The sequence below is a fragment of the Penicillium angulare genome, assembly GCF_028827245.1.
Source record: "Penicillium angulare strain IBT 27051 chromosome Unknown utg000007l_segment0_segment0, whole genome shotgun sequence".
Classification (NCBI taxonomy): domain Eukaryota; kingdom Fungi; phylum Ascomycota; class Eurotiomycetes; order Eurotiales; family Aspergillaceae; genus Penicillium; species Penicillium angulare.
This window is the reverse complement of record NW_026623166.1, coordinates 3,408,005-3,420,276: the sequence shown is the minus strand read 5'-3', so window position 1 is coordinate 3,420,276 and position 12,272 is coordinate 3,408,005. Positions and strand designations below refer to the sequence as shown.

Genomic DNA, 12,272 nt, shown 5'->3' with positions numbered 1-12,272 from the left:
GGCCTACCCCAGGTTAGTGGACAAACCACCAAAGTGCCTGTGCAGACTGGAGTGATCCAATTTCATGGGGGTTCCGGGGAAACCCAGCCCAGCTTTTGCGCGGGTAAGATCCCTTGCCACGCTTGGTTCAATGAATCAGTTGATGGACTATCAGGATTCAGCAAGCTGATTGGCCCCCGAAAGGGATTGTCTCAAATAAATTATGTCATTTTCTAGTCCACATGCTGCCAATGGCGCTTTGAGTGACATTGCTAATTTTATCAAAATAGTGTGAAATCCGATAATTGTTGGGGCCCTGTAAGAATTGGTTGCGGTATTTTAATATAGCGTCATATTGTCACATTATTGCGTTTATTGAAGGGTCACGGGAAGTGAATACGCAACCGACGCGGGCAATCCAAACTCTAACCAGTCTCCCGGCATTATTTAAATAGACAAGATGAGAGGCGTGGGCCGGGGTATCTATAGTGATTGGCTTTTCAGAAAGGCGGGAATGATAGTCGCCTTTCCCTTCTGATGATCTCGGCCACTGCAAGATCAACCGTGCTTCTAAATAAGTAATAAAAAGGTTGATCCCTTTCAGTATACAGTGGCCCCTGACTCTGACCGATAGTAAGACAGAGCGCGAAAGACTACATGATTATTGGTGGAGATAATGATAAACATTTGACTATTAATAAAGTGGACTAGTTAAGTGCACGACTGGCCAGTTTGAGCTAATTTACGCCATCAGGGACACTCCCGTGGAATCAATAGTGGAACAGAGGTGTTCTCGGTAAGGACCGAAGATAGGTTTGCCGAACGTGCCCCTTTTAACCAGGCAGCCTTCGCAGACCGATGGATCCCAACATCATCGCAACATTCTAAAGTATTGGGATCTGCCGTTCAAATACAACTACAGAAGACTCGTCAGTGTCTATTACACATGATTACTGAGTCAATTATCACGAAGACGTAATTAGTACGAGATAATCTGAATATTACTTAAAACCCTGTTCTATAATCATGCTATAGTCTGCGAGACCCATCCGAAGGAGAACGACACCGGTCTGGATCTTGAGAAAAGCTAAGCTTTGCCTATGCATCCTGTCAATAATTCATTCGCCAGATTTGCTTATCGAGTTTTGCCACTAACTTACTTCTTTGCCCGGACCTGCTACCCGCCGGGACGGGAGAAAACTTGATTGGCAGTGAGTGCTATACAGTACCCGTCCCCAATAATCACGTAGATCCGGCCCGGCGGAGTTACTTTTTTGAGGATTAACCCGAGATCTTTATGTGGACCCTCATAATTTTCACGTCGATCCTATATGATCCTATTGCAACTCTGTCTCGCTCTCTTTTTCTGGTTCTCTGATATTCTGATACAGACAAACATTCTTTCATGGCCTTATGTCCGAGTTCGAGTTTTGTTTAGCTGTATTACAAAAATATAGCCTGACATTCGGGTGCTTCATTAAGAACACCAGAAACAACAGTTTCTGAAATACAATCCTCAACGGACCAAGACGGCCCACGTACTAAGGGGATCAAGCGTGTGTAAGTACATCATCTCCAGTTTCACAAGGTCAATGGTCGGTCCCTTGGTATAGTCTTGTAAATGTCCGATTCATCATCCGAAGTAGCGGTCTTTCTGCCAATGCCAAGTTTTGGGACCGTCGGTCAGGAATCGAATTAAACTGACTACTTAGTCTCTAGATATCCGATGGAGTACTTCAAACACGGAATCATCGGGTGTATGAGCCTGAGTCCCACGGTGGACACAGACAATGAAGAAGCAGTTCAGCACAGCGCTAAAATTGACAAATTCCTAAAATCAGAAAAGAAAAGCATGGCCAGGACCACCAAGATTCTCTTGCTTGGTGTGTATATAGTCGATATTCTTTCAAATGTGGCAATTCTAAGTCGAGATTTAGGTGCTGGTGAGTCAGGGAAGTCGACAATTATCAAGCAAATGCGCATTCTCTACTCAGGTGGATTCTCCGAAGATGAACGCTGCCAGACACGAGTCGTGATTTATTCTAGCATTGTCATTGCCTTCAAGATAGTGCTGGGTATCATGAGTGCGGAGAATATAGATTTCGAGATCGAGAGAGCCAAGGTGATTTTGATACCCCTAGCTCCCCTTCCCGCTAGGGTGGCGGCTTCCCTTCTTTTTTGTATTATCTGATTTATGGACTTTTTCAGTCATCGGCCAATTTCATCGACAAAATACAACCAGACATGAACATCGATCGACCGTTTTTGGATGTTTGCAATGCCATGAAGGATCTGTGGAAAGATCCAGGTGTTCAGAAAGCCATTGCACGAAGCCGCCGTCATGCTCTCCACGATAACCTACTTTAGTAAGTTGGTTGAATCAATCAAATTGTTGACGATGCTGATAGATTTGATCAGTTTCTATAATTCCATTGATCGGATCTCCGCTCCCGGGTGGCTTCCCGACAACCAGGACATGCTACAAGCACGGCTGAGAACAACAGGAATCAGTGAATCCTTTTTTGGGCTAGGATGTATTAATTGGCGAATGATTGATGTGGGCGGACAACGGTCAGAGCGGAGGAAGTGGATCCATTGCTTCGAGGATGTCGGGTGCCTTATTTTCGTGGTTGCGCTATCCGGCTACGACCAAAGCTTAGTGGAAGACCAGAACGCTGTATGTTCTTTCATCATTTTACTGTCCGATCAAAATCTCTAACTCCAAAAATTTTATCCCAGAACCAAATGCACGAGGCGATGATGCTCTTCGACCCGTTGGCCAACGGGAAATGGTTCAAACGGAAGCCTATCATCCTCTTCTTGAACAAGATTGATCTATTCAAGGAAAAGCTTGTTGTTTCACCTCTCTCTCAATACTTTCCAGATTTCACTGGTTCCAACATAGACTTTGGTGCTGCAGCAGGGTACTTCACCAACCGCTTTCATGGCATCAACCGGACACGTGACCGTGAAATCTACGTACACTACACCAATGCTACCGACTCCACCTTACTGAAAGCGACGATGGATTCCGTACAAGATATGATCATCCAGAAAAACCTCTGCTCCTTGAACCTATAGAATTTGCTAGTAAGATTACGACATTCTCTGCTTGTTCTAGATGCAGAATCTATGGAGTTACAGAGACTGGTGTTCATTTTATAACAATGCTGCATTTTCTTATTATGGTCGGCTTGTCAGGATCAAAAGAAGGTGCTAATCTTGTATTGAAGCAAATATTACCAGTACTATTTACTGTATTCTATATTCATGTCATCGTGTTTACATATCCAAGACGAGTATAACCCTTTTCGTGGCGTGAAAAAGGGCTCTTACCTGATCTTATACCTCAATTATTCCGTTAAGCATCATCTTGGAGAAAACTCCAGATATAATCTGAATACGCTAATTTGGCATACTAACAGAACATTGGATCTCTCCACGGATTAAGCCATCTAAATCAATCTCCACGACAGGGCCCTTATAGACGTTCCTTGCAAAAGAGGTACTTTAGATGGGAAAGACCATTTCCACCTTTATTTTCTCTCTATCTCTCAATACTGTTACTTTTTTTCCTATATTATATCTAAATCGATTAAGCACCATGAGCCAAAAGGCACTTTGCGAAGCGGAGCATCATGAGGATAAGGCTACGGATGTGGTAGTGGCTCGGCCAGCCACGCCCTCATTTTTCTAGAATATGGCTGAATATTAAGACACCGTATGTAGTTTGCGCTAGTCAGAAATATTTGCGGTAGTTAGAAAGATTGATCTCAGGCTGTTGGTCATTATGGTCCGATTTCCCAGAGCCATGTGCTTATTGGTGCAATTTATTCCGCCTACGTTGTTAGCTTGGGATGCATCACTAACGGTGGGATTTTCCGGATTTCTCCATCAGGATCGATATAGTCCATACTCCTTCCGAACTTGCTGCTGACCTAACGTGCCCTATCCAGTCTCCAATGTGCTTCCGATCGAAGCTTCTGATCGGTCGGGATCATCATGAACTCCTCTCGGTCTAAGCAAGTCATCGCGATTGGCTTACTTGGTTCGATCAGAATATCGGTGGTCGGCGTTTTAGTTCGCAACAATCATGTCGCTTCGCGATTCAGGGGTAACCTGACTCGTTCGCTCAACCAAAGTATCCGAATCTGTCGGGGAAATATGTGGATGGATGTTATTCTAAATATTCGAATCCACGCGAGGATACCGGGCTCATAACTATCGGACTGGGGCGAACGCGTATGAACTATTACTGTATGATCCAATTGCGGGAGAGTTGTTCTATCTAGGTACTGGACCGAGTTGAGCGATCCTTCGAGTTGACGATCCTGCAAGTTCGCGAAGGCTAGTTGTATAGCCCATACGAACACTTACGTTCGTGCTATATACAAAAACACTATGTCAGTTATTTGGGAACCCGTACATGCTAGTACTAGGCATGTCCAATAGAGAGGATGGTTTAGTGATGTCTGGTTACAGAACTAAGATCGAGTCCCCTGTGGTGACCCCTTAGAAAGGCGGTGGATCACATACATGCTGAATAATCCTGTCCCGAAAGAGCGCTCGTGGTATCTCTCAGTGTCGGATTTCCGCACAGCGGATGATTCCCGATTTTGCACGGTAGACTGTATAGACCAATAGTGAAACCCTCCCCGATGTGAGCCCATTTTTGGGGGGCAATCTTCCCCCGTATCCTTACTGGCTGATCGACATTGGACGAACAAATTGCCGTTGCTGAAACGCCCCTCGAACAGGGAAGAAAAAATCTGCTAAGAATCTCAGGTATGTGTGTAACTCAAGAAAAACCAAAACTACTCGCATCGATCGTAACCATGAGTCAATGACCTGACGTAAAAAGACCGTGTTAGAAAGCTTCCAAAGTAGTGCTGAGGCATATCGGAGAAAAGCAACTGTGCTCCACAACTGCAGCGCCAGTCTAGGCCAGCCCTCACACTTGCAGTGTAGATTTGAACACCTACGGGCGCTCATGGCCACTCATGGCCAAATGCTTGGGTAACAACACCACGTAACAATTTCGAGTAGTCGAAAAGCACGAATAGTAGTCCGGCCCAGGGACGCGAATCTTTTCGTATCTGCGCCCTTGGCGCTATCGAAATGGACTCGCCGCACATTTTGTTTGGCAGACCCGTGGTTCATCCCCGAACGAGACTTTTTCTCGGTTTCCCAACTGCGATCGCCTCAGCATCCATGGCTCTGCCCTCCAAGCTTCAAGGGTGCCCTCCAGAGCGTGACAGCAGCCCCCTCTCACATAAAATCAAATCAGGCTGTGCTAAAACGATTTAATGTTGCTCCTTGTCAACTTCATCTAAGCCTCCCTCTAGTCATATATTGTATCTATAGGGCTCATTCTACCTGGACTTGAATTTTAATCTACTTTCAACTTATTTCTATCTATCTGAGATGGTCTCGCCAGATTTAGATCAGGACATCTCTCCTATCCCCCGGTCTCGGGAGGAGAACCAGGAGAGGTAACTACATTGCTGCTGGCTCTGTGTGTGTGTGTTGGAAAAACAAATTATCAAAGATAGAATAGTATAGTCCATAACTAAGCCGTTTCTTCCAGGGCCTTCAGTGCTGCTTCGCGACGAAAAGACCGTAGCTTGGATGCGCGGCTGGAATCCGCCAATCGGACTTCCACGCTGCATAGAAAGCGCACCGGCAAGGCTTTCCACATTACCAAGAAGATTGTAAAAACGAAGCCATGTATGAAGAAATTGAGCTACGAGCACAGAACACGCAGACTGAAGAGCTATTCCACCGACATCTATTGGCTGCCTTCGCCGCCCGCACCAAGAGCACTGGCTCTGCTTCTTCTTCTTCCATCGCTAGTCGACGCGCGAAGATGACTTCTCACACATCTATCAATGGCGGCTCTTCCCGCAAGATGAACCTGGACCTATCCAACCTGCAGCCTCCGTTTCCTCACGGCATGGAATGGGGCTCTTCAACTAGCTCTATAACTGCTACAGCTGCTGCCACTGAGAGCTACGTTCTACTGTATCATCCTCGACCACTTTCGACTCGAGTACGCAGTCCTCCTACCTGACCTGTATGGGTGGCACTGATGCTTCTTCCTATCCCCATATAGGTGCAGCTGCCACCACTGCTATCTCACCGATACAGGTTCCCGCCTACGTCACCCAAACACCCATACCAGCCTGGAATACGCAGCATATACCCCCCGTATGGACACGTTTGCAACAGCAAAATTCGACCTCCAACCAGGCCTTCACTGACAACCAAGCTGTATTTATGTGGCAGCATCAAATGATGCAACAGGCGCAAATGCCAGTGGGGACGGCCACGAGCATCCAGATGCGGCAGTTCAGACATTGTTTCTCTTCCGCTCCAGAGTTGCTTTTCCAGCACATCGTGCCACCTGCACTGGCTGACTATATCTCCCGATCAAGCAGTGGATACAGTCATGACCACTACCGCGAATCTTCCCAACCTAACAGCACCTACCCCAATTTACATCTCTCCACCCAGAAGACACATCTGGCACAGATGGTCCCATTCATTACCAACTCACCTAAAGTTGAGACTCTCTCAGCAGATACACAGTCCACCCCAGATTTCTGCCCAACTCCCGATACCCCTCTATCCCTAACAGCCGTTGAAACTGCCGAGGCAGTAGCCACGACCATGGAACGCGATGAAGTCATGGTGTCGCACGAGAAACTAGACCCGGACTTCAACGAGTTCAGCCAATTCGCGCTCAGTCTGGGTGGCAGCTCATCCCAGAGGATCGAGAGACCTTCATACTGTTCTGATCTAGCCAGCACTTCCGATCCTTCCTACCTCTTATGCCTTTTTCTTTTTCTTATCTTGTCTAATCATGCCTTTTGGTTCCCAAATGGGGTTTCTTATTTTACCTCAAGGCTCCTGTATCCGTATATTATTTGTCCGATGGCTTGTACATTTGTTCCCATGCACCATGTGTTTTCTATTTCTCATTTTTCTTTCTACTCATGCCGTTGTGAGTTCGAGATTTGGAATCGTGATCCAGGGCAGAAACACCAACTCAGGAAAATAGTCCACTTTGCCTGCAACAACCACCTGTTACGAGAAATGAATTGAAACCTCTTCTGCCTGTATGTCTATTTTCGTTTGAGTTTGTAGAATTCTGAGAAGAACTATGGAACAGTAGCACTGTAATATAAGAAGAATAATCTGTGAGTCGTATTGCAAGGACGGAGACCTGTATCCTACAAGAATATCTGGCAGAAGATGCCATCTTAAATACATGGAGGACTCGAGAATAACAGAATTCTGGCTGCCATAGTAAAACATGGCAGTAAACATGCTTTCCAAACGTGTTACACCGCAGCTAATAGTTTAGTAGAAACTTCCACTAGCTCGCATGTATTCGTGCAACGTAGCAATCATTAGAACACAGGCTATGGGCATTGTATTAGTGCCCAGAAGGGTGCCTAGCTGCCCCGGATGTCCGTCGGCGTAGTTATAGCCAAGTTAGGCTTAGCGTTGGCATGGCCTTCTGGTATTCAACAGAGTTAACGTTAGTATTAGAGAGTATGGGGGGAGATTTTGTCTGTCGTTTCATCTAATCAGCTCCCCTCCAACTACATTATCTAATCTCGGGATTTTTTCCCCGGCCAATATTTACAAACTTTATATTAGAATCCTGTTATCTAGCCAATGGTAGGGCACGGAATCCCACAGACTTATCGCGTCATTCTTATCAATCAAGATACGCAACCACACAAAACAGTCTAGAAATATTGATTATGTCTATTAAAGTTAATTAACCAGCCTAACCCGAAACAGATCTCTACCCATTCCTGAGTCAGAATCGACTTCTCTTGGTAAGATTCTAGACCAAAGGATACAGTATTCTACAGTGATGTAAGGACACTATCAAGATTACCACGCCTTAAGGTTTATTAACTATAATCGGCCACGCCAACCTTCCCTCTTACAATATTATTAGGAAATATATGTCCTGTCCTGGATCATTGCCTGCCTACCACTCGATCCAGCATACAAGTTCAGTTAGCGAAACCATCCCATCACATAAGCCTTCATCCTCCTGGCGGCTGGCTGTCTTATCAAAAGATTATTGTTTTTCAGTTTGTCCAAGCATTCTCTCCGGCTCCTCGCAATGAACATGATAATGATCAATTGTCCAAGCGATCGGTTAGGCCATGAGTGGTTTGAAGAGATTCTACCGCATAGCTCCCAGACTCTCAGGTCTAACTCTGTTTCTGTCGCTAGAGAGATCCCTAAATTCCCCAGACCCACCCAGCAACTCCCCGAGGCTAATGTGCCACCGTTGACTTTCATACCCGAAGGCAAGGAGAATTACTCTGCGTCGGTTTCCCCGTCCAACACCCGCGTCTCGCCCTCCGATGTCAATTCGTGCAGATCTGAATTGTGGAAGTCGACTAGCATCGTTCGCGGATTCTCTCCATCGCACGTTTCGTCTTCTTTCCGATCCCAATTTAGCCCTATTCTCAGACAGGCAATTACTCCACCCAAATCCTCGCCGCCCAAGAAGAGGTTGGGGGTATTTACGTTGGGCGGATCCTTTGAAGAAGATGGAGGCTCTTTTATAGAACGCATGACTGCACGATCTACTCAGGATGATGCGTCAGATACTGGATTGGCAAGGCCCGAGGCCAGGGTTATGAGTAGGATGGTCTGCTCCAGTGATCAGGACTCATTGCGCACGGTTCAACATCCCAAGAACCAACGCAGCTGGGACAAGGACGTCATTGAAAACGACAACGAAGGTTCAATGAGTGCATCTGAGGCTGACGATGATATCGAATGGGAGGACTCGGACTTTGAAAGCGACAGATCCAGTGATGACGAACACAGGCGCTTTTTCCAACGAGTGGATTCCCTACCGAATCTGGTATCGCGGCAGTCGATGCTCACCATGATGATAAATAATCCAGAAAGAGTGCAAGGGAACGCCTTCCGTTCTAGTTCTGTGCCAAAAGGATCTTGCCCAATATCAGCAAAGAATATGTCCATCTCTACTCTCCCTCTGGAAAATGACCAAGGAATCTCGACTATCGATGGCCCTAACGTGCCCCGATCGAAGCCCGTCATTGTGAAGCCATCACGATCACCATCACCCTCACGCTTGCACTCCCCGCGCACTATCCGTCGTAAATTGCTTGCTACCGAGCTGAGTAATTCGGACCGCCGGAACCTTCTCTGGGAGCGTCAGCAAAATGACCCGACCATGAACGCTTGCTTGAAACGACGAGGCACCGTCCATGACATGAAGGCTTTCCAACGCCCAGAATCAAAGGATTCGCAGCATAAAATACCCCCAATACAACCTGGTGATCATAAAGAATCGAACGTTTCCAGCCAGACTAATGGTATAGATCATCCAAATGTTGGCTCATGGACCAAATACGCCACCGACTTTGGGCCATGGGAATATCATGCCAAGGGATGGTAATCGAGACTTTATCCCTTCGTTTACGCGTGTTTTGTTGAAAGACGAAGTGTTCCAGCTTATAATGCATGCCACCGTCATTGTTTGATAGAGTATGAAGTATGCCAAGTGTGTATAAACCCATCTTGTCATTCCAGAGACGAAGCTCTTACCCGGCCATTTGCAAGGGAAGCTAAAAACCCTTACAGATTGGTCACACCAGCGTCATTGATGGCTCAGGACTTATACACACCGACGGGAGGCTAAGATTACATTACGTGACAAATCGAGTTCTCAAAAAAATACGCTTTCGATGAATATATTAGGAAAACCACGTTGGATTCACGTCATGTTCCTGCGCCATCGTGTACGTATCTGCGATCATTCAGGGCTTTTGGCACCAAATCCTGTTAGAGCGTCAAGATGTTCATGCAGGAAAACAGATGATCAAGATTCAGATCATTCACCAGTCTACCTTTCCAGTTCCTCTATCTCCACGACCATCTCCCCATGACCTTTATAAACGGAAAATGCCTCGTGAGAATCAACGGGCCATCATTGGCTTTTTGCTGGATCTTTTGCTACCTCGTCCAGCACAGAACAAGTCGGATTCGTCAATCTTCGGAGAAAATCAAGGGGACAGACCGCGGCAAGCCACTTTTCGAAATGAAACTTGGATCAAGAAAGCGCTCGAAGTGGGAGCGAGCCCAGCTCTCATCTCGCCAAATCTAGACATGATTTGGGCGTTGAGATGTATAGGTTCCCACCATCCTCATGTTCTTCTGGTCACGAATGATCGACAGGGTAATCTCGGAAACTGCACAGACCTCCTTTTCCAGTCTCTTCGTCCCGGTTATGTCTACGACAAAACAAAGTTTACCATCACACTCCCGAAAACTACCTACAAAAGTCTGGATAACAAGGATATCAACATTCCGAAAATAGTTCTTTACGTGCGCGACGCGATTCATCCTTGGCGAACCACCATCCTCTCCAAGAAAGCAATCAGACAAGTGTTCGAGAAGGGATTAGTGCAAACAAAATATTGCTTTGCGTGTGAACGGAAGTTCCGCGTTCTACGAGCAGCCCGCGTGTATGGTATAGGAGGCAGAATCTCAGAAGCCGGCGCGTTGATCCCAATATGTGTGCTGCATCTGTTATGCGAGGGTAAAAGCTGGCAAATAATTTTCAAAGTGCCAGGCTGTCCCCAAGTCTCCCCACTATACATGGAGGGGATAAGAGATCATATTGGGGGCTGGAAACGCGTATGAGTCCTGATTGCTAATTGTGGGATTGAATAATGAATTGGGAGATTTGCCCAGCGTGGCCTGAGCTTTGATAGAAGAATTATTTTGCTTTCAATGTTTACATAGTGATGAGGTACGCCATAATCCGTGCTGGTTCTGTCGTACTCGGAGAGACTTGAGAGTCATATAGACAGACGACCCAGAACCGTTTGTGTGGTAGAGTCAGTACCTTTTGCTTAATCCTTCCCGCATATGCCTCAAATAAATTATGTATTCAGTATGCTACGATACTAACAAACCTCTTTTACATTCTTTTATACCCATCTGTTCAGTAAACCGCGTAGAAGAAACTAAAAGCTTTGCGCCCAGATAGTCTGGCATCAATAGATAGCCAACATTACAAGCGTATAACCCATTTCCGATTTTGCTATATCCCGCTATTCAGGACCAATGATGTAAACACTCCGTGAAGAATGCAAAAGATAGCACCAGATACTGCAGTGAAGATGGTCTGCAAAGTTTCCGGCATGAGAAAATTATAATAGCTGTAGTCCTTTCGCTATCAATCAGTACCTGCCGGGGCAACGTGGAGTTATTCACTGCTACTGTGGTGCTATGCAACTTTCTGGCAACTATACAATCGAGTAATCCACAATATAAAGCCTTTGTGTCAAGATATTGTTTGTAATCTGTTTGACTGACGAGTGTCAGAACAGAAGTTGAGACCCCAGTATTACTCGACACTGACTAGTGCCTTTATGATATGTATCAAAATATATTGAGGCTATTGATCTAGTACAGGTAGCTCATTGGCCAGCCATTTATTCATCAGGATCGTCCGGGGTTTGATATGTGTCCAGCACCCAACTCTCGAAGTTTTGATGCAGTTCGCACTACATTCATCTAGTGCTTGTCAGTCACTCCCCAGGGCGTCCCGACCAGCGGGTTTCCACCACGATTATATTCGGAATAGACAAGTTGCTTCTGCGTATTAGGATATATCACTTGAGACAGCGAGTTCAGGTCTTACGAGTTGAAGACTGCGAATCTCTTATACATAACACAAGGAATCTGCGCATCTGCTGATTCGAGCATGAAACGCGAATCTGGACCACGAAGCGCAAAGCTTTATATCCTTTGGGATACTGCAGTCGCCTGAGAATGTTTCAACTATCTTCAATTATCTAAGTCATGCATGGTGCCGTCCTCTGTCCTTGCACGCTATAGTCAAAGCAGTCGATGAAAGCGGTCTGAGGATCTATAACACACCCCATACCGACCCAACACAAAGGATTTGCGCCACAGAAGATTGCTCATTGGTATTACTATTATAGCCCATTACAATCGGAAGCCGAATTCAAATCCTAATTTTCTTTTCCTGGTCCATATGGGAAAGTGATTTGCCACTCAATCTGGGAAAGAGACGTCCGAACGACCGCTTATTCTTCACCCTTCTGGCTATTGTCTTTTTCGTTCAAATATGGTTTCCTCCCCCAGACTCTCCGGGCTCGTTGGTAGGCGTGATAATAAGGGTTCAGTAGGTCCTTTCGAATCTGTGCTATGTACACATGAACTTCCTCTTTGGCCCAGGGGGCTGGATTGCCGTA

General features: G+C 46.0%; 3 protein-coding genes across 3 annotated transcripts; all 3 read left to right on the top strand.

Annotated features, from left to right (window-relative positions):
* Positions 1 to 1,705: 1,705 nt before the first annotated feature.
* N7478_010531 (guanine nucleotide-binding protein subunit alpha) lies at positions 1,706 to 3,060 on the top strand (the record flags this gene model as incomplete). Its single annotated transcript, XM_056926745.1, has 5 exons — positions 1,706 to 1,862; positions 1,917 to 2,101; positions 2,188 to 2,345; positions 2,398 to 2,656; positions 2,719 to 3,060. 5 exons carry the CDS (start codon positions 1,706 to 1,708, stop codon positions 3,058 to 3,060), a joined length of 1,101 nt encoding a protein of 366 aa, XP_056776115.1.
* A 2,343-nt stretch (positions 3,061 to 5,403) lies between these two features.
* Positions 5,404 to 7,161, top strand: N7478_010530 (uncharacterized protein; the record flags this gene model as incomplete). Its single annotated transcript, XM_056926744.1, has 5 exons — positions 5,404 to 5,471; positions 5,567 to 5,690; positions 5,735 to 6,028; positions 6,127 to 6,730; positions 7,151 to 7,161. 5 exons carry the CDS (start codon positions 5,404 to 5,406, stop codon positions 7,159 to 7,161), a joined length of 1,101 nt encoding a protein of 366 aa, XP_056776114.1.
* Positions 7,162 to 8,125: 964 nt separating this feature from the next.
* Positions 8,126 to 9,442, top strand: N7478_010529 (uncharacterized protein; the record flags this gene model as incomplete). Its single annotated transcript, XM_056926743.1, has 1 exon — positions 8,126 to 9,442. One exon carries the CDS (start codon positions 8,126 to 8,128, stop codon positions 9,440 to 9,442), a length of 1,317 nt encoding a protein of 438 aa, XP_056776113.1.
* Positions 9,443 to 12,272: the final 2,830 nt, after the last annotated feature.